Raw genomic sequence first — 22,636 nt, 5'->3', positions numbered from 1 at the left:
ATCCAACTACACAATCTGAATAGCAGGAGCTTTGTGATGTTTCTTCCTTTATCTCGAAGTGCTTATCAGTGTGTAAGCTCAAATACTAATGGAAGCTCTAAATTTCTCATGAACATTACAATTTTTGTGCAGAATCAGATTTGCTTATCCAACCAAGTGGTAAAGATAAATATTTAAAGGGGGTGTCCAGGATTTTTTTTTTTTTATTTCATAGGCTTTTACTGGATTAAAATTACAAACTGATATATACTAAAACGCATTAAAGAAAATGAAACCTTTTCATAGGATTGTCCATGCCTGTCATTTAGCAGAGAATGCAATCTGCAAGGGTTGAACAGTAACGTTCAGCTAGAGTAAAATGCTCATTTTAATATCTGTATTTTACAACTATTTTGACATGGATTTTTAAAGTAAATACACCAGGTCTAAGAGATCTATGAATTAATATATAATGTATGAAATCTGATGCCATCTTTACATATTCATTTTACTATCAATACACTTAACGTTAGGATCGCAAAGTATATGAATTACTGTATAGAGGCTATATTTACAAATTTAAAAGACTATTCACGTCTTCATTTCTGCATATTGCTGTACTGCCGAGTAGTGCATGTAGGAAAAAAAAAACAAGCACTTCTGCGATCTAATAAAAAATGCAAAAAATTTGCATTCTTTGTTAAAGGGAACCTGACAGGTCCCACATGCCCTCCAACCCACCAGCATGTCTTTATTCCTTCCTAAACACCGTGCCAAAGGTTGGGTGCCCACTATGCGTTTATTAAGCGTTTCCGCAGCGGCAATTCCGCCGCAAAAACGCTTAAAAAACGCTTGGTAGAAGCTCTGCCATGTTCCCCAATGATAATCCGCATGTGCTGTGCACATGCTGCTGCAATTTCCGCTGTGGATTATCATTGCGGAAAAATCTGCAGTACTACCAATTATTTAGCGCAATGACGGCGTTTTCGCCGCCATTCACTTGCATTGATTCGCTTAATATCCGCATGACTACATGTGCATATGCGGATATTAAGAGATTCAATGTGCAGATGGTACCCGGGTCTGGAGAAGAGGAGACTCTCCTCCAGACCCGGGTACCATAGTACCTGTAAAAAAAAAAAAGAATTTAAAATAAAAAAAAATACTTTATACTCACCTTCTGATGTCCCCCAGTCTCCTCTATGGTGCGTCCTGGCTTCCGGGTGGCTCGCGATGGTCTAAAAGGACCTTCCATGACGTCATTTAGTCATGTGACAGGTCACGCGACCTCTGACGTTGGCGGTCGCGTGACCTGTCACATGACTAAATGACGTCATGGTAGGTCCTTTTAGACAACTGCGAGCCGCCGGACGCACCGGAGGAGACCGGGGGCCATCGGAAGGTGAGTATAATTTTTATTTTTTACCATTCTTTTACTATAGCTTGGTCACACTATATAGACTACTCAAAAAAATAAAGGGAACACTTAAATAGAATATAATTCCAAGTACATCAAACTTCTGTTTGATGTACCGCACCATATGCCGGTGCGGTTGGCCCTGGGTTCCTCCTAATGCAGGACAATGCCAGACCTCATGTGGCTGGAGTGTGTCAGCAGTCCCTGCAAGATGAAGGCATTGAAGCTATGGACTGGCCCGCCCGTTCCCCAGACCTGAATCCGATTGAGCACATCTGGGACATCATGTCTCGCTCCATCCACCAACGTCACGTTACACCACACACTGTCCAGGAGTTGGCGGATGCTTTAGTCCAGGTCTGGGAGGAGATCCCACAGGAGACCATCCGCAACCTCATCAGGAGCATGCCCAGGCGTTGTAGGGAGGTCATACAGGCACGTGGAGGCCACACACAATACTGAGCCTCATTTTGACTTGTTTTAAGGACATTACATCAAAATTGGATCAGCCTGTATTGTGTTTTTCCACTTTAATTTTGGGGGTGACTCCAAATCCAGGCCTCCATTGGTTAATAAATTTGATTTCCATTGATGATTTTTGTGTGATTTTTTTTTTGTCAGCACATTCAACTTTGTACAGAACAAAGTATTCAATGAGAATATTTCATTCATTCAGATCTAGGATGTGTTATTTGAGTGTTCCCTTTATTTTTTGAGCAGTGTAAATCCATGACTGTTGCATGGATTTATATAGTGTGAACAAGTTGTTAAGCACTTTCCAAGTGATGCCGAAAGCGCTTGACAACCCGCATGCGGAAATGCATGTGAAGAACGCTTCACTTCCGCTTGTCCCTGGCAGGAAAACGCATGTACAATCCGCATGTGTGTTTTCTGCCAGGGAGATGCAGAAACGCTCAGGAAAAATCCGGAGCATTTCTGCATCGTGGGCACATAGCCTAACAGTCCCTTTATATTGTTTGACACAAACAGATGTAAATAGATTATTTTTAAACAGTCTGTTTTTAACCCCTTCATGACTGGGGCATTTTCCGTTATTGAATTTTCGTTTTTTGCTCCCCTTCTTCCCAGACCCATAGCCTTTTTATTTTTCATTCAATATGGCAATGTGAGGGCGTATCACTGGTTTTACCATATCGTGTACTGGAAAACGGGAAAAATTTCCAAGTGCGGTGAAATTGCAAAAAAAAAAAAAAAAAAATGCAATTCCACAGTTGTTTTTTGTTTTCTTTCCACGTTCACTAAATGCTAAAACTGACCTGCCATTATTATTCCCCAGGTCATTACGAGCTCGTAGACCCCAAACATGGTGGTGAAAAAAAAATTCCGAAGTTTGCTTAAAAAACAAAAACAAAACGACATTTTTCGGGATCTGGGGCCGGGTGAGGGCTTAATTTTTGCGTGCTGAGCTGACGTTTTTATTGATACCATTTTGGGGTAGATCTGATGTTTTGATCGCCCATTATTGCGTTTTATTTCAATGTTGCGGCGACCAAAAAAACGTAATTCGGCCGTTTAGAATTTCTTTCTCATTACGCCTTTTACCAATCGGATTAATTATTTTTTTATATTGATAGATCGGGCAATTCTGAAAGCGGCGATACCAAATATGTATATGTGGGGGTTATTTTTTATTTTATTTTGAATGGGACAAAAACTTTTATATTTTTTAAAACTTTTTTTTTTTTTTTTTTACACTTTTTGCTTGCTTCTATAGTTTCCATAGGAGACTAGAAGCAGCAACTGTCCGATCGCCTCTGCTACATAGAGGTGATGAGCTGATCACCTCTATGTAGCAGAAATGCTCCTGTGCTATGAGCGCCGACCACTATGTGGCGCTCATAGCAATCTTTACATGACAGCCACTGGGGTCTGCTGCAGACCCAGGGTTGTCATGCCCCCACCCATCAGTGACCCGCTATCACGTGACGGGGTCACTGATGGGCGGGGTAAGTGACGCGCTTCCGGCTCTGTTAAATGCAGCTGTCAGAGATTGACAGCAGCATTTAACTAGTTAACAGCCGCGGGTGGATCGCGATTCCACCTGCGGCTGTTGTGGGCAAATAATAGCTGACATGTGCCCGGTTCAGTGCGGGCTCAGCGCCGGAGTCCCCGCTGAACCGGCCTTTCCGAAGTGGTGCGTACTATTACTGACCACGTCGGAAACGGGTTAATATGCAAATTTCCTTCTGACTAGTCAATGGGGCGTTTGTTTTCCCAGACTAGTCGTCCCACTTCGCATGTTGTCACACCCCTGTGGGCTTGATAACATTTTATTGCTAGAGCCAGCGTCATCGTCTGCTGTCTGCAAATCTTACGCAACTTTCTTGCCTGCACGTCATTGCACATCTGAAGCCGGGTGTATGCTCCCCAGTTTCAGAGACTCACTGCACATGTCCGGAAGCGAAGAAGACTGCTGACATTCATGGAGGAGCCGAAGAGCAACCGCTGAAACAGAGCTTCTTTGCTTTCGGACATGTGCGTTGCGCATCTGAAACTGTGGGGCATACACTCTGCTTCATAGGTGCGATAACGCGTAGGCAAGAAAGTCGTGCGCATGCGAGAGGTTTGTATAGCGCTTTTGCAAATCATGTTATCACGCTCACAGGGGTGTGATAATATGCGGAGTGGGAGGATTAGTTTGGGGAACAAACGCCCCATCGATTAGGCAAAAAGACCTCTGCATATTAAAAATAGTTTTTAAAAAGACTTTTTAAACATCTGTTTGTGTCAAACAGTATAAAAGGACTGTTCGGCAAGGTATTTAGAAAAGAATATACAAATGCTGGTGGGTTAGAGGGCATGGGGGACTTGTCGTGTTCCCTTTAATATATTAACACTACTTTTGTTTACTGCTCGTTGCCTAGGAGACTGATTACTGTTGCTGTCTAGCTTGAAGCTGGCCAGGCAGCATTCTCCGGCTATAAAGCAGTACTATTTACTGTTCATAAAAATTGCTGCCATCAGCCATGGCCAAATATGCTCTGTGCTTACAAGCTCTTTTCTATTGAGCTTGTGAGCACAGAGCTATGTGAGGTTGGTGTGTGTGGTGTATACACTACACTATACCACACCGCACACCAACCTGACATACACTACACAATTTGTGAAGCACCTGGGGGTGCTCACTATACATCTAGAGAAGTTCCCTGGGGGGTCTAGTTTCCAAAATGGGGTCACTTGTGGGGGAGCTCCAATGTTTAGGCACACAGGGGCTCTCCAAACGCGACATGGTGTCCGCTAACAAATTGAATGGAAAATCGACTCAAATTGTTAGCGGACACCATGTTGCGTTTGGAGAGCCCCTGTGTGCCTAAACATTGGAGCTCCCCCACAAGTGACCCCATTTTGGGAACTAGACCCCCCAGGGGACTTATCTAGATGCATAGTCAGCACTTTAAACCCCAAGGTGCTTCACAAATTGATCTGTGAAAACGAAAAAGTACTTTTTTTTTTCACAAAAATTTTCTTTTAGCCTAAATTTTTTAATTTTCACATGGGTAACAGGATAAAATGCATCCTAAAATTTGTTGGGCAATTTCTCCTGAGTACACCGATACCTCATATGTGGTCATAAACCACTGTTTGGGTGCACGGCAGGACTCAGAAGGGAAGGAGCGCCATTTCACTTTTTGAATGGAAAATTAGCTCCAAAAGTCAAATTGCGCTCCTTCCCTTCTGAGCCCTAACGTGCGCCCAAACAGTGGTTTATGACCACATATTAGGTATCGGTGTACTCAGGAGAAATTGCCCAACAAATTTTAGGATGCATTTTATCCTGTTACCCATGTGAAAATTAAAAAATTTAGGCTAAAAGAAAATTTTTGTTAAGAAAAATGAAAATGTTCATTTTTTTCTTCCATGTTGCTTTAGTTCCTGTGATGCACCTGAAGGATTAATAATCTTCTTGAATGTAGTTTTGAGTAGCTTGAGGGGTGCAGTTTTTGGAATGGTGTCACTTTGGGTGTTTTCTGTCATGTACACCCCTCAAAGGGACTTCAAATGTGATGTGGTCACTAAAAAAAATGGTTTTGTAAATTTTGCTGGAAAAAAGATAAATTGCTGAGGAACGTTGAACCCTTCAAACTTCCTACCCCAAATTTTTTTTTTTCCAAAATTGTGCTGATGAAAAGTAGACATGTTGGAAATGTTATTTATTAACTATTTTGTGTCAAATCACTCTCTGGTTTAGCAGAATAAAAATTAAAAATTTGAAAATTGCACAAATAAACGCAAATATTATCGACTTAAATTTAATACTAACATGAAGCCCAATATGTCACGAAAAAAAAGTCTCAGAATCGCTAGGATCCGTTGAAGTGTTCCAGAGTTTTTACTTCGTAAAGGGACACTGGTCAGAATTGACAAAAATGCCAAGGTCTTTAGGGTCAAAATGGGTTGGGTCCTGAAGGGGTTAAAATGAATCTGTCAGCTGGACTATTTATATGTTCATGTAGGGTTTTCAATGAGCAATACCTTTACAAGGCCAGTCTGCTGCTCATTTACTGAGAAATCGGGGAATTAATTGATATGTAAATGATAGATCTGAAGCCTCTGTCACTCCAGCTCTATTACCAGTGCCGCTGCCTCCTGCTTGACTAACGGCTCCTTTGGCTGAAGTCACACAGTATAGAGGCTGTCAGTCAAGCAGGAGGAGGCGGCTCTGGGCTGGGAATAGAGCCAAAGTGACAGAGGCTTTAGATCTACAGTCTCATTTTACATATCAATATTTGTCGTGATTTCTTAGTAATGGAGAAATGGACTGGCCATATAAAGGTGTTCGTGGACTTGTCTTTGAAAGCGCTACATGTCCATATGATTAGTTTGGGTGTGAAATCCTGCTGACAGATTAATTTTAAAGAGGTGGTTCAGCGCTGCTCACTTCCACAGGTATCATGCATGTATCCCATTTTAATTCTGATTGCACCATTCACTTACTTGAAAGTGAGCGGAGCCAAGCAACAAGGTATCACTTTAGTGCTGAGGTTTGTAACTTGTGACTCTCCATCTTTTGTGAAACCAAAGGTTGTTGTAGTTTCAGGAGCAGGTGGAGCATCACCGATTGGAGACCACTGCTGGAGTGCAGGCAATTTTTCATTTTTATTTTTTTCTACATCTCCGTGATTTAGTTAGTTTTTGGCTTTACATAGTGCACAGACTCATCAATAGAACTGTCAGGGGGTAGCTGAGACCCTGGAGAACACGATCAGGGCATGGTTTTCTGGTTGGCGATCACCAAAAAAAAAAGTGTGCCTGCTATTAAAATAATTTCTCTCTACTCCTCTGACATGATATAACACATCAGAGGACCGATAAATGATGTCCCCAAGCACCCCCCTCCAGTACCTCCGCCGTCTCCCAGCCCTCCACCTCCTCTTCCTGAAAAAAAAAATGGCAGGCGCATGCACCCGCTGAGAATTGCTGGCCGGCGGCTGGCACCTGACAACACCAGATGATATTCCTATTTGTTCCTTTTGATCACAGTGATAGACCCCATCAGTGATCAAAAGCCAATAATTAGTATGTCATCCACTTAGATTAATTTCTTTATTTTATCATTTTTATTTCTTTCATTCTTTGTAGTTAGGGTTAGGCTTTGGCTTGGGGCGTTGGGTGTAGTGGTTGGTTTTAGGGTTGGGGCTTAGTTTTTTTTTCAAAAGTTTAAAAAAAATAAAATATGATGACTAATGTTGAGCGCAAGTGCTCGCTACTCGAGTTTGCATAGAATATTCAGGTATGCTCAAAGTATCGCGGGTGCTCAAGTGATATGCTCGAGTCTCTGCCCCACATGTTTTGCGGCTGTTAGACACCCAAAAACATGCGGGATTGCCTGCCATAAACGGGCAATCCCCCGCATGTTTTTTTTTGGGTGTCTTAACAGCCAGAAAACACAAGGGGCCTCGAGCATGTCAATCGAGCACCTGCGATACTTGGTGCGTACCCGAGCACCCAATGCAAACTCAAGTAGCGAGCACTTGCTTTTAACACTAATGACACCTTATTCAATAAGATGACCTAATGTTATCAAATTCTGTCTCGTTCCTGTGGGTTCAAAATGCTCACTAAACACCTGGATAAAAATCCTTGAGTGGTGTAGTCTCCACCATGGGGTCAGTTGTGGAGGGTTCCTGCTGTTTTGACATGCCACCCTCAAATCATTTCAGCAAAATCTCAAATCCATTATGGCGCTTCTTCCCTGCTTAGCTTTGCACTGTGCCTCAAAAGTAGTTTTCAACCACATATTGGGTATCGGCGTACTGCACAACAAATTGTATGGTCTATTTTGTTCCCATTATCCTTCTGAAAATGAAAAATTTGGGGCAAATCCCAACATTTTTGAAGGATTTTTTTTTCTTTTTTCATTGTTCAACATTCTAAACTTCTGTGAAGCACAAGGTGCTCACTACACATCTAGATACATTCCTTGAAGGGTTTAATTTCCAAAATAGGGTCACTTGTGGGGGGGGGGTTTCCACTGTTTAGTCACACCAGGGGCTCTCCAAATGTGACGGTATCCGCTCTCGATTCCAGCCATTTTTGCGTTCAAAAAGTCAAACAGTGCTGCTTCCTTTCCGAGCCCTGACATGCTCCCAAAAAGTGGTATTCCCCCACATACGAGGTAGCTGCATACTCCAGAGAAAATGAATGACAAAATTTGGGGTTAATTTTCTCCTGTTACCCTTGTGAAAGTTAAAAATTGTGGGGGGAAAAAAAATGTTTTATTTTTTTCTTTCCACATTCCATTAATTCCTCTGACATAACTGAAGGGTTAAGAAACTTCTTGAAAGTGATTTTGAGCACTTTGAGGGGTGCAGTTTTTAGAGTGGTGTCATCTTTGGGTATTTTCTGTCATATAGGCCCCCCAAAATCACTTCAGATATGATGCGGTCCCTAAAAAAATGGGTTTTGTAAATTTTTTTTGTTGGAAAAATTAGAAATTGCTGATTAACTTTGAACCCTTCTAACTTCCTAAGAAAAGGAATTTGTTTAATAAATGATTCAGATGTAAAGTAGACATGTGGGATATGTTATTTATTATTGTGTGGTATAACTATCTGATTTAATGTTTGTAAAATTTTTGATATTTTCATAAATATGCGCAAATCATATTGACCAAATTGTACCACTATTATGAAGTACAATGTCAGGACAAAAAAAACAGTCTCAGAATCAGTGGGATCCATTGAAGCGTTCCAGAGTTATTACCACATAAAGTGACACTGGTCAGATTTAAAAAAAAAAAAAAAATTGACCTGGTCATTAAGGTCAAAATTAGCTCAGTCACTAAGGGGTGTGACAGTCACTGGTATGATATTCGAGGGGAGTTATGTGTCACTCAGGTTGCTCTCCTGTGTGAACTGAAACCTACTAAATTTCTGCCAGCATGTTGTATACTGGGGGTTAACTCTCTTAAAGGGTGTGGTTTTATGGGAATGGCAAAGAGGGTGGGAAGCAATTTCCCCTACCTCCCCTCAGGGTGTGGCGGGGCAAGGTTTAAATGCTCAGTCATTTTTGTTTCCTGGCTGTAGTATGTGGTCTGGAGAGGGAAGTCTCCAGGCTGTGTTGGGCTGAAGCCAGAGAGCAACACCGGAGGACTGGTGTTGCTGAGACTTCACTCTTCTACCTGCAGCAGGCGGAGCCTCGCTGGCTAAAGGACTCTGTTATACTTTATCTTTTGTTTTCCTATTAACCCCGAGAAGGACTGTTTATTTTTATGGGACGCTGTTGGAGTTTATGCCGCACAATAAACAGTCAGGAAGTTTATCCCGAACTGTGTTTCCCGTGTCTGCCTCTGGAGAGCCGAGCAAGGCTCTTTACCTCAGTTTGTGTGAGAGTGCTGGCAAAGATCCAGGAACACGTGTACCTGCCACAGAGAACAGTGGATGTCCTGGGTGAAGTCAGTCAGCCAGCCAGAGATGTCCGGTAGCGTGGAAGAGCTTATGAAGCATTTAGTCCAGAGCCAGCAGCAGCAACTATTACAGTAGCACCTGCAACAATTACAGCAGCCGCAAGCTTAACAGGAGATGACCAAACTGTTACTACAACAGATCCAGTTGCAGAAAAAGGTGCACCAGCAGGAGCAGCAACAGCAGATACAGATTCTGGTGGACTCCATCGAGGGCAAAGCGACTGCAGGAAGGTGGTAAGACTGGCCATGCAGAAGATGAACCCTGGGGATGATGTAGAAGCCTTTCTGACAGCCTTTGAGAGGGTGGCTGATCGGGAGAGCCTGCCACCAGAACAGTGGGCAGAGGTTCTGGCGCCATATTTGTCAGGTGAACCCAAAAAGGCATATTATGACTTGGCACTGCAGGATGGCAAGAAATATGCCAAGCTAAAAGCAGAGATCTTGGCACGCCTGGGAGTGAATATGGCGTTGAGAGCTCAACGAGTCCACTACTGGGCATACGCCAGCGACAAACCCCCTCGCTCGCAGATGTTTGACCTACTGCATCTCGTCCAGAAGTGGTTGCAGCCAGAGTCCTCCACTCCGGCCCAGATGGTCGAGCGGGTGGTGATTGATAGATTCGTGCATTCCCTTCCCAAGTCGGTACAGACTTGGGTGGTCCAGGGCGATCCCCAGAACGCAGATGACTTCATAGGCCTGGTAGAGAGGTACCAGGTGGTTGAGAAATCCCTTGGGAAACCGGATACAGTCACTTCCCCGTACTGGGATACCCAAAATGGGGCGGGTTCACCACGGAAGGGGTCTAGAGCCACCACTGGGGGGCGTCCCACTTCCACTGAAGGTGCTGCAAGGACGATTGTTAAGGATATAGTCTGTTGGCGGTGTCACAACCAGGGCTGTGGAGTTTGTAAGCCAAACCTCCGACTCCTCAATTTCCACGACTCCGACTCCCTCATACTTGGGCTCATGTTTAAGTGATAAATTTACTGTAGCACAGATTCATCTCCGCTAAAAGTCTAGACCCTTAAATCAGGAATAGGACAGACATTTACAGGACATTTCATAACTTTCCCAATTTCTTATGAAAAAATATTCCCCACAAACTGCATTGAACTACTGTACCCAATTTATTATATATTTTAGGAGTCGGTCCATTTTATACCTACTCCACCAAAATGGGCTCCCACTCAGCCCTGGTCACAACCCTGGACATGTAGCTGCCTGGTGTCATATGTCCCCTGAGCCCATGGACTGCATGCGGCCTAGGCAGATGGGTCTCCTATTATGCTTATCCAGCCTGCAGTGTGGACTGTCGACCCGGCACACATGTTATCTGCGTGACAGCGTGGCTAATCAGGGATGTTCATAGACGGAGCCTATTTTTTAGTTATTTTTATTTTTTTTGGCGCGAACGAGCCAGAACCACGAACACGAACCCGAGTTTGAAATGCCGAACAAATTCGCTCAACACTAGTCTTTAGCCCAGACTGGGCTAGTCACCTACCTAAACTACAGGCCATTCTTGATGCGCTGAGGAAGGCGCGATTTACTATAAATCCGAGAAAATGTGCCGTTAGGAAAGAGGAGGCCAAGTACTTGGGCTATGTCGTCGGGAGAGGCGAAATAATAAAACTGCAAGTCAATAAAGTGGAGGCAATCCAGACCTGGCCGCAACCGCTCTCCAAGAAGAAAGTAAGAGAGTTTCTGGGAATGGTGGGATATTACCGGCGGTTTATCATGTATTTTGCCATGATGGCTGCACCGCTGACTGATCTCCTAAAAGGCACCAGATCAACCATGGTGAAGTAGAAGGAGGAAGCAGAGACCGTGTTTCAACAGTTGAAGCTACCACTGTGTAATCGCACCAGATTTAAGAGTTCGTGGTCCAGACAGACGCTTCAGAGGTTGGTCTAGGAGCCGTACTCTCTCAAGAAATAAGTGGAGAAGAACATCCCATTCTCTGTCTGAGTGGGGGGAAGCTTTCGTCCTGCGAGAAGAACTACGCAATAGTAGAAAAGGAGTGTTTAGCCATAAAGTGGGCCGTAGATACACTGATAAACTTCCGGCCTAGTAAGTAGTAAGTTGGTGTCAGACCATGTTCCTTTTGAGATGGTTCAGAGAAAAGAGAGGTAAAAATGCCATGGTAACTAAATGGTTCCTAGATCTTCAGGACTTTGACTTTCATGTGGAGCATAGGCCCGGGAAGTTACACGGGAACGCAGATGCCCTCTCTAGAATTCCCTGCCTGGTATCGGAAGGTGCCCAAACCTGCGGCTTTGGGCAGAGGGGGGGAATATGTGACAATCACTGGTGTGATATACGAGGAGAGGTATGTGTCACTCAGGTTGCTCTCCTGTGTGAACTGAAACCTACTAAATTTCTGCCAGCATGTTATATGCCCCTGACAAAGGTGACACCAAAACACACGTTAGGGCAGGCGCGCCGACACAGAGTCCACATACTCTTCTTTCTGCATATCAGGTATATTACTGTGATAGTTACTATTACGATCCTTATTTAAGGTTTCAGTCTTCATTTGCACACAATGCATATGGGATGTCGATATGTATTTTTATTGATTGACCTGCTGTTGCTGTATAATATAATAAATATTTAGTGTGGCTCTATCCCCATCTACCTGTGAATTATATTTTTATATATTTTTTCAATAAAGATTTATATAGTTTTTTTAAACTTTGTATGGCCTCTTTGTTTTATTCTGCTCTTTATCATTCTTCAATTCAGTTTGAAACCGATTTCATACTGGGGATGAATCTGTTACATACCTGATGCAAATGCCGCCTAATGGACCATATTACCTAAAGTGGATATTTGTGAGGCTTAAATGAGATACGTTTGCCCACCGATTTGTCAGAAGAAATTTCAGCATGTTCCACATGTAGAAATCCTGTAGAGTGGGTGGGTTAATGGCTTAGAATCAGCTGAAGGGGTCAAGCTTAACCAAGAGGGATGGGGACTCCTGCTGCAGCCAATAGTCTTGTATCTATGCATAGGACAGTGAGTAGGAGAGGTTTTTGTTTTTTTTGCATGTTATTTTTTCGGAAAATGAGTCACATGGGCAAAAATAAAACGTTCCTTAGAAGGTTGTGGAGGTAGCAGAGTACAGCACTCAGTTTTTTTCTGAAGAGTAGAAAATGACTAGTGTTGGGGTCCATGCCTAGCACTGCTCCACACAAGTGGAGGCTCTGCAGAGCCCCGTTCTTAAGAGTGGTGGGGTTCCTAGAAGTCTTACTGCCACCAATCACGGCTATAACCTATCCTATAACCTGTTTTTCATGTTTGTTTTTGTTTTGTTTTTTTTAATAGAGGAAAACACCATTATACACCATTTTTTCAGTGTCAGAACCGTTTATTTAATACCACAGTAAATTTATGAAGAGCCAACCTCATTTTACTACCTCAAACTGTATTCATTATTTTGTCAAAAGTGGGGTTGTTTTCCATTTGTGGAAAGTGTAACCAATTTACAATTTATGTTTCCTCTTCTCTTAATCAGACCTGATGCCAAAATTGTCTAACCTAACTGTAATATGCTAGTTACTAGTGCTTGAGGGCTCTGTCTTGTAATTTTCCCCAATTAGAAAAATCACAGCATGTTGCGAGTCGTTTTGGGTTTGTTGAAACACCCTGATCAAAACCAAAAGGACCTAATTATGTAGTCAGTGAGATCCATTGGGGGTGGTTTGTGTCAGTCATGTGATAGATCTGTTTTGTTTGTTTTTTTTAAAGGGAATTCTGTTTTCTTTTCCTACAATGAAGCAAAAAAAAAAATTCTGTCGCAGGTGTGAATAATGCTGTAATAGCCACACACTAGGCAGAACAAAATTAGTCTTCAAATATAATATATTATATCCAAACACTAGACTCAGTAACTTCAGAGGTCCATACCTCATCTGGCATTAACATCCGCACAAAAAACTGTGCACCAACAACTTCATAGCATGGGTTGTCAAGGTTGAGACTATTTATGCATACCTTACATCATCAAGCACAATTGCAAGTATCTGGTAGTGTGGGGTAAAGCTCTATAGAGCATGTTTATATGTACTGGGACACAATTGAGTTCAAGTTTTTCATTCAGACCTATTGCCATAAGTGAAATAAAGCAGATAGTCATACAGTCTGCCTTGGCAAACATTTGTGAAAGAATATGTTGTCCTAAACAGCTCATTTCAAATTTAAAAAAATGTTCACAACTTAATGAATAGAAATAATTAAAAAAATCACTTTTTTTTTTTTTTTTTGGATGCATGCATCATTAAAATAGCATAAAAATATACAATGCCAGACAGACACAAAAATCATCGCCTAGCTATGTATGTAAAGTAACACAAACTGAGTGACCAATAGGTACCATAAGTAGAGTCCTGGTAAAGTACAAACAGTTAACCTGATTGAATTGGATAATGCTCCAATTATTCTGTCTCTCTATGCAGAGATGGCTCAAAGATGTTCAAAAGCCCAAAGCTTACAATATATAGGAAGACCCATTGAGTGTAGTAGAATGAAATGTGATTTAGTGCATAAACCGGGGTAACAGTACATTCTCACCTAGAAAACCGCAACTGACACACGTTTCGCATCATTTTTTGCCAGGGGCTACCTGTAGGACTCATTTGTTTTAGTTGGTTCTTCTTATCTACTATGAAAATCTGATGTAGTTTTAGGTCAAATTAGTGCAGATATGTGGAAAATTCTGAAGGTTTCCCAAACTTACAAGCACCACTGCATCGTGGACGTGGTATTTGTCCACTGTTCATACTTTTCCTGAAAGCCTTCTGGGAAGCCTGTAGAGGATTGATCTGCCAGTGTTCTGGAATGCTGCTCCAGGGGTAAAAGCCATCACTGTCCTTGAGGCTACAGTTTGTAAGCATGGTGGAGGGGGCTGGACTTGATTTCCTCTCTGGACATTTTTCACTTTTACTGCAAAATTGTAATGTGCTGCCATTTTACATAATCCTTGCATATCTGGGCAGGCCATAATTTTGCGGTCTTGTTCTTCATGGTCTTAAGGAAGCCATATGTGTCCTTGTAGGGTTCAGGTAGCCCATTGGCTATTCTGAGTTTTTTTTGCCTCTAAACATTCATTCTCTTCTATCTCCTGCCTCTTTAGCACATTCTTTATGCCATCTATTGACCATCCTCCCTATTTTTCCTTCTGTGTCCACAGCACTTGCTTCATGTGGGTCACCCACTCTAGTATTCCTTAGTATTTAGTGAGCCCATGATCCCCTCCTATAAGGTAGCTAGTCGTATTCTGAGGAAGTATTTCATTAGGACCTCCTTGTCCCTTTTGAAGGATTAGGTTATTAAATACTGTCTGTATACCTTGATATTTCTGTGCTCTAATCCTTGAGCACACATAAAACAAATTCTCTGCTACCAGAAAGATGGCCAGTATTAATCTTACAACAGAGACTCTGTTGTATTTGTTCTCGAGGACTAGAGTCTGAGGATCTATTTTCTGCATTGGCTCCAGACCTCAGGACACCTGAGCGCAGATTACATGGTGTGTTCAGGGTCTGCATTTATCACATCCACTAACCATTAAGCAGCGGACACTATTTTACACACAAGCAAGTTTTCACTCCTGGCAGCATGTGTGTCACAAGACTATCCTGACAGGTGGGTGTGAAGGGTTACCTGTCACTCCTGCAAGGATCAACTTGTGATCTGATCTGATTCCAGGGGGCGCAGAGAGTAGGGGCAACAATTAACACCTTGGACTTGTCACTTACTGCTATAATAATCTTTATTCTTGCATTCCATGTCTCGGAATCACAACACAAGCACTCCTGGAAGTTACTCTCCTCTCACACATGAGTAGCCTAACAAGGTCCGCAAAGCACAAATATAAGTAATGGACAGGGAGAAACATCAAGTTCTTGGGGATTCCCCACTTCCCACCCAGACCTAAAATACAACTCGCCCTGCGAAGGAAAAAGGAAGACCAGCAAAACAGACTTACGCCATTTCTTATCTCTCCTTTCCTCTTGGAAGTTAACTGTTTTAGTTGATGCAGGCGTGATTGGGGGGGATCCCAGAAAGAACCCCCATTTAATGTTGGATTCATTTTTGTGCAAAAAGGAAGCAGTTGTTGAGGTTGCTGGAGTTCTCCGGGATGACAAAAAGTATGTAGACATGTGGAGCATATTACAGAATCGGAGGGAGGATCGGTCTTGTATTGTATATTTATACAATAATTAAGATACAGCATAGTATGTTGTGCTTCCAATCACTTGACCATGCCTGGGGTGTTGGTGTTGACCTCCATCGTAGCAAAGAAAAACATGTTACATGCACATATCATTACCTATAACAGGGATTGAGCTTATCAGCTTTCAATATTGGAATTTTAGCCTACACATTTATTTAAAAAAAAAATCTGACAATAACTGGTGGCTAAAAATCTTGAACCTTTCCACAGATAATTGCCTGGGAGCCAACTTCTGTAAAATACTAAAAATGAAACAAATTGAGCTTTTGGAATTTAACAATAGCACATTGAAACTCAAAGTTATGATATATCGTGATTAACCCATGAAGATTCTACAGATTTTACAATTATTTTTTTAACTGTGATTATGCTAGAGAGTCTCATGATTCACCACACCTTAACCTCATCCTGTTATGTTGTGCGAGAAGGTTCTCAAGCAGTTTGGAAATGTGTGTGTGCCAGGTTGGAACCTATTCATCTAATATATATCTATTCTATTATGATGTATGTATATGTATTGTGTATATGTATGTATGTATGTATGTGTATATATACTAGCTATTGAGCCTGTTCTACGCCCGGGTGGCAAGCATTTTTATTGGTATATGGTCTCCCATGCTGGTATGTGCTGCCCCCATCCTGGTATTTGTGCTCCCCAATCCTGTCCTCCATCCTGTTATGTGCTGCCCTCATCCCTATCCTGGTATGCATGGTACCCTGCATTCCTATCCTGGTATGCATGGCCCCTCTCATCCCCCCAATCCTGGTATGCATGGCCCCCCTCATTCCCCAATCCTGGTATGCATGGCCCCCCTCATTCCCCAATCCTGGTATGCATGGCCCCCCTCATTCCCCAATCCTGGTATGCATGGCCCCCCTCATTCCCCAATCCTGGTATGCATGGCCCCCCTCATTCCCCAATCCTGGTATGCATGGCCTCCCTCATTCCCCAATCCTGGTATGCATGGCCCCCCTCATTCCCCAATCCTGGTATGCATGGTACCCCTCATTCCCCAATCCTGGTGTGCATGGTACCCCTCATTCCCCAATCCTGGTGTGCATGGCCTCCCTCATTCCCCAATCCTGGTGTGCATGGCCTCCCTCATTCCCCAATCCTGGTGTGCATGGCCTCCCTCATTCCCCAATCCTGGTGTGCATGGCCTCCCTCATTCCCCAATCCTGGTGTGCATGGCCTCCCTCATTCCCCAATCCTGGTGTGCATGGCCTCCCTCATTCCCCAATCCTGGTGTGCATGGCCTCCCTCATTCCCCAATCCTGGTGTGCATGGACTCCCTCTTTCCCCAATCCTGGTGTTCATGGCCTCCCTCTTTCCCCAATCCTGGTGTGCATGGCCTCCCTCATTCCCCAATCCTGGTGTGCATGGTACCCCTCATTCCCCAATCCTGGTATGCATGGTACCCCTCATCCCTCAATCCTGGTATGCATGGCCCCCTCATCCCCTAATCCTGGTATGTATGGTACCCCTTATCCCTTTCACACTGCACACATACTAAAAAAAAAACCACATACTCCCCTTTCTTCCCTGTGCTCCAGCGCTGCTGTGTCCTGTTCTGCCGGAGGCCGGGGATGAGTGTGGCACCGGAGTACGCGCGTGCCCATACCGCGCTGTCCGGCGCCATTTTGCTGAAGAGACACTGCAAATGTATGTTCAGTAAAATGGCGCTGGATAGCGCTATGCGCATGTGCCGAATCCGACGCCTTCACTCCTGCCCCGGTCTCCGGCGAGAAGAGAGACGCCACGGCAACGCTCCTCCCGGTCACGTAAATATGTAAGTGTGGCGCCTGAGATCGCGGTATGCGTTCAGTGTCTACGTATACCGCGATCTCTGGCGCCATACACTCCTCTTACCTGTAACGGCTCCATGCGTTCTTCTGTCTGGAGCCAGACTGCGTGTCGTGCATGCGTAGTCTATAGAGGCTTCAGACAGAGGGACGCTTGCAGCGTTATATAGATCGCTATCTTATATTTTTTTTCATTTTGTCTCTGTACTCCATTGGGATTTTGACAACGGGAAAAGTGTTCAGCAATTTGCCATTAAAGGAAATCTCTCGACATGATGTCGCTCCCTCAAACTATTTTATATCTGCATGTATCTTTTTGAAAGACAAGTCTAGCAATATCTTTATATGGTCAGTCGGTTTCTCCGTTACTGAGAAATCAGGGTATGAATTGATATGTAATTAAGTATATTAGATCTCAAACCTCTCCCACTCCAGCTCTATTCCCCGCCCAGCGCGGCCGCCTCCTGCTTCACTGGTGACTCCTTTTGCCTAAAGTCACCCAGCATAAAGGTGGAGGAGACCATGCTGAACAGGCGGGGCTGTGGAGTCGGAGTTGGTGTCCATTTTGGTGGAGTCGGTATAAAATAGACAGATTCCGACTCCTAAAATATATAATAAATTGGGTACAGTAGTTCAATGCAGTTTGTGGAGAATATTTTTTCATATAATTTGGGAAAGTTCTGAAATGTCCTATAAATGTCTGTCCTATTCCTGATCTAAGGGTCTAGACTTTTAGCTGAGATGAATCTGTGATACAGTAAATTTACCACTTAAACACGAGCCATGTATGAGGGAGTCTGAGTCTGAGTTGGAGTCGGTGTCATGGAAATTGAGGAGTCGAAGGTTTGTGGACAGGGAATAGAGCTGGAATGACAGAGGCTTCAGATTTACCATATCTATTTGCTTATCAATTCGTACCATAATTTCTCACTAATGGAAGAGCAGACTGGCAATGTAAAGGCGTTGCTGGACTCGTCTGTGAAAGAGCTACATATTCATACAAATAATTTAGAGAGGGGTGAAATTCTTCTGACAGATTTTCTTTAAACCATGAAAACCTCAACAAACCATCACGTATCTCGCGATGAGTCATTGGGTTATTGACATCTTTTAGATTTTTCATGATTGGAAGCTGTTTGACTCTACTTGATATAGTGCATGTTCACACATTGAATATGTTTACCTTTGCATTAGTACGGGTCAAATTCACATGTAATGCATGCAGGTTTTATAATGGACTTAAAGCAGTGAAGTATCGGTATGTGGCTTAAAAGTTTCTGCCTGTGGTATTTTGGCGTTCGTTAGGTTAATTATACTGTCTATACCTTTATTTGATGCAAGGTGATCTAGGAACGTGTCCTGCTCATACATATCTTAAATTTACACATAGTTAGCTTGGATCTTAGTAAAATGCTTTGATTTTATGTATTTATTTTTTTTTATATATATATACTTTAAAACTAATTGGTAAAAACAATGTTGTTTTAAGGTTCCTGTACTCTGACGAAGTTCAGATTGGACCAGAGACCGTCATGACTACTCTGTATACAGCTAAGAAATACGCAGTGCCGGCCCTGGAGGCACACTGTGTAGAGTTTCTGAAGAAGAACCTTCGTGCTGACAATGCTTTCATGTTACTTACTCAGGTATGTGCAAAATACAGCAAATGTTTGCTACATGTGGTCTGTGTGCATAAGTGTCCTGAATTCTTCATGGACTTCTGTCAATTCTAGGACGTAACTTGGGCTTTTCTTAGTTTTTAATCCCCTCCTATTGTGTCATGTTTTTTTTTTTTTTTTTTCAGGCTCGCTTATTTGATGAACCACAGCTAGCAAGCCTCTGCTTGGAAAACATAGATAAAAATACTTCAGATGCCCTGAATGCAGAAGGTTTTACAGATATTGATCTAGGTATTGTGTTCATAGATTTTAAGCACATTTTTTATTTGACTGATGTCTTGAAGTTCCATACATATAAATAAACCTAATTAGTTGTCAGATTTCACTAAGGGCATGTGCACACAGTGTTTTTTAGATGCCGGCCGAGTTCTGCAAGAAGGACGTGTTTCAAGAAAATGCCAGTGCAGTTTTTCCTTAAGCGTCTTTTTTTTCTCTCTCCATATGATGTATACAACAGTAAGCGGTTTCCAAGCAAAAGCCTCGTGAAGAATGGTCGCTTGATTTAGCCAGATAACTGCTTCAGGCTTCAAAAGCTGTTAAGACCGAGCATATGCACAGTAAATCATTTTTACAATGCAGTGCATATCTTCATTCTTTTTAAGCTTTTTTTTTTCCCTGCACTTTTTAAGGTGGGTTTTGGCTGGCACCCTCCTGAAAATGACGTTGTGTGCACATACCCTTAATTGGTCTTCTCTTAAAAATCACATGATTTTGATGTAAAAAAAAAAAACGTGTTGGAAAAAACCTTAATCATGTTTACAAGCTTGTTGAAGGTGAGAATATAGCATATATTTTAAAACTAAAACTAGATTGGTTGGGAAGTGAGTACTTCTAATTGCATTTTCTTTAGTTTCAAAGTACAGTGTCTTTTTGATGGTAGAGGCCTCAAAGTTGTCAGAGATAGACTTACCCATTCACTCCAAAAAGTTGCTCTCATTTTCCTTTGCTTAATTCATTAGCATCACTATTCACTAAATTAGACTAATCAATTAATCTTTTCATTAATACCACAGAAAAGGAAAAAGCATTGTCCAGCTTCATCCATGGTTTAAATCAAAATTTTGTTAAAATCCATATTGGTGCGCCATAGTAAGCATCCATCGCGTTTCAAAAGCAACTTGCGAATTTAATATCCAGCTGTTACTAGTGTGTTTGTGTTGGCTACACTAAATAACATTTCCATTTCAGTACCGCTCCCAAATACACGTGTAGTATAAATAAATAGTAATGGTCATTTTAATTCTTATTTCATAAATCAATAGTCCACATGAAAATAAGCAACTTTGTAATATATCTGATCAGAGAAATCTGCTTCTTTCTCCTGAACTGATTTTTCATTCTCAAAATTCTCAATTCATAGGTGAAATCTGCCTTCAGAAAACACAGATTTTCCCATTACTGTAAAAAGAGATGACAGTTGGTGTTTATAAAATTCTATGGAGAACAGTAAGTGTTTCTGAAAAAATTGAAGCAAAATGTCTATCTTTCTTTCTTTAGCGCCTCCCATCCATAGAATTGTAAAAGCACCAATTGTCATCTCCTATCTTAGTAATGGGAAAATATGACTTCACTAAAAAAGATTTTTCAAATTTTACTCCTGAACTTAGAGTGAAACTTCAGTCCTGGAGGTGAAAGAAGCATATTTCTCTGGTAAAAAAATAAATTACAAAGTTTCTTATTGTCACGTGTACGTTTGATTTATGAAATAGAAATTAGAAGAACGGTTACTCAATAAGATGAATAAAACCTAGACTATAAACACCCAAAACATATAATGGATCCTTACGAAACTAAGCTTGAACATATAAATCACATTTTAATAGATGAAAATATAGCTAGTAATTACTTAGCTTAACTCATTCAATAGATTTAACAAAAAAAGTAGCAAAAATACAGACACATAGCTGAAAATGCAGCAGTACATTGAAAGTTACACAGTGAGGAGTATAAATAAATAACTTAATTTTCCAAAATTGGGCACTCATTAAATCGAACCTGTCATACCAAAAAACTCTATTTACCTGCAGATATAGAGTTATTCTGCGGGTAAATAGCCTTAAAATCTTACAAGGCTGCCCTACTAGAGCAGCAGCTACAGGGAGAAAATGAACTCATATCCTTGTAGCTACTCACTGCCATTCACTGGGGTTGTCTGGTGACTGGCTGAAATCGTTCTCCCCACCCGCTCATTGTCAACCATAGCTGCACACGTGCGCTGTGGTGCAGGCTGTCAATCAGTGTGCTGGGAAGTGATTTCAGCACACTCGCTGTTTAGTGAGCAGTGAATATTCACCACTCCAATGACTGGAAGTGAGCCGCTACTGTGAGAATATATTGCTGTTGCTCCAATAAGGCAGCCAGGTAGGGTGTTAACTCTATTTAACTGCAAATTGACCCTATATATGCAAGTATATAGCATTTTTGAACAGGACTATTTCCATTTAAAGAAGCACTCCCATCAAAGTTTTTATCCTCTTAATATATGTCATCATATTATATAGCACTATGTGCTTGCAATTGCTTATTTTGCCCTTCTCACCAGTTAGTTCTTCTCTCTTTAATTAGGTCTGCAACATCACATGATTAAAAACAGACTAACTGAATCCTTCTAAGCTCTATGTAGAAACAGGAAGTCTCTTTTCCCTGCATGAGTCATCCCCCCTCTTCTGCTCCTCCCCCCTGTCAGTGACTTTGCAGTGATGACTCATGAAGGAAAAGTAGACTTTGATTCTACATAGAGCTTAGAAGGATTCAGCTAGTCTGTTTTTATCACGTGATATCGTAGACCTAATTGAAGAGCGAATTATTACCTGGGTAGAAGGGCAAAACGAGCAATTGTAAGTACACAGTGCTCTAAAATCTGATGACTGCAATACATTAAGAGGATAAAAATTTTGATGGGAGTGCTTCTTTAAACAGATCAAAGGTACCTGCCACATCTCCGACACTTAAAATTAGGGGGCATGTAGAGAGGTGTCCTGGCTGAGCTCTCGCTATACTCATTCTGAAAGTACACTACTGTTATGGTTTCTGATGGTGGCTGTGGACAGTTGAGAGTTTTGTGATCCTGAGGAGCTAGAGGACTGGCGCTGCCATGACCTGCAGTAAGACGTCCAGCAAAGGAGACAAAGAGGAGCCCACAGTAGTTGCATACAAACCAATAGAAAAACCTATTTAGAACAAATTTACATAATGTGAGTTTGGAGCCTTGCCAGTGTGTGGCACTGCACCCCAATGCACGTTTCGCCTTGCTTTGTCAGGGGGCACGTCACTCTGGACTATACCCTAACAATGCACCTTTGTATGTTTAGATTTTCCTTTTACTTATACTTTATTATAATATGATTTTCAGGCCCCCAGTGTTTTTCTTTAGCCCGTCATTGAGCTACTGCTTTTTTTTTTTATTATTTTTTTTCTGTGTACTTTTTTATACATAAAAAGAAAAATGATTTAGAGACCATTTTGTACCACCTTTTTCTTTGGGTTTAATTGAATGGTATGTAGGTGCGTCTGTTAATTTTCCATTCACATAGGCGCTAGAACTTCAGCTGGTCTTAATTATTCCCTTTAAACGTATTGACTCGTTTAGAAAT

At 42.0% G+C, this 22,636-nt stretch overlaps 1 protein-coding gene across 2 annotated transcripts in view; it reads left to right on the top strand.

Annotated features, from left to right (window-relative positions):
* The window catches only part of BTBD2 (BTB domain containing 2), a 93,171-nt gene that overhangs the window by 15,373 nt on the left and 55,162 nt on the right, over positions 1–22,636 (top strand). For both annotated transcript variants that reach the window (XM_073686331.1, XM_073686330.1), the window contains exons 3-4: positions 18,854–19,010; positions 19,169–19,274. In XM_073686331.1, coding sequence (XP_073542432.1) covers positions 18,854–19,010; positions 19,169–19,274 — 263 coding nt within the window. The remainder of the gene's footprint in view (positions 1–18,853; positions 19,011–19,168; positions 19,275–22,636) is intronic.

This window comes from Phyllobates terribilis, unplaced genomic scaffold, assembly GCF_046119375.1.
Source record: "Phyllobates terribilis strain yellow unplaced genomic scaffold, ASM4611937v1 Scaffold_1__5_contigs__length_1240528914, whole genome shotgun sequence".
Classification (NCBI taxonomy): Eukaryota; Metazoa; Chordata; class Amphibia; order Anura; family Dendrobatidae; genus Phyllobates; species Phyllobates terribilis.
Note: the sequence above shows the minus strand (reverse complement) of the source record. Positions and strands in the feature narration are given on the sequence as shown.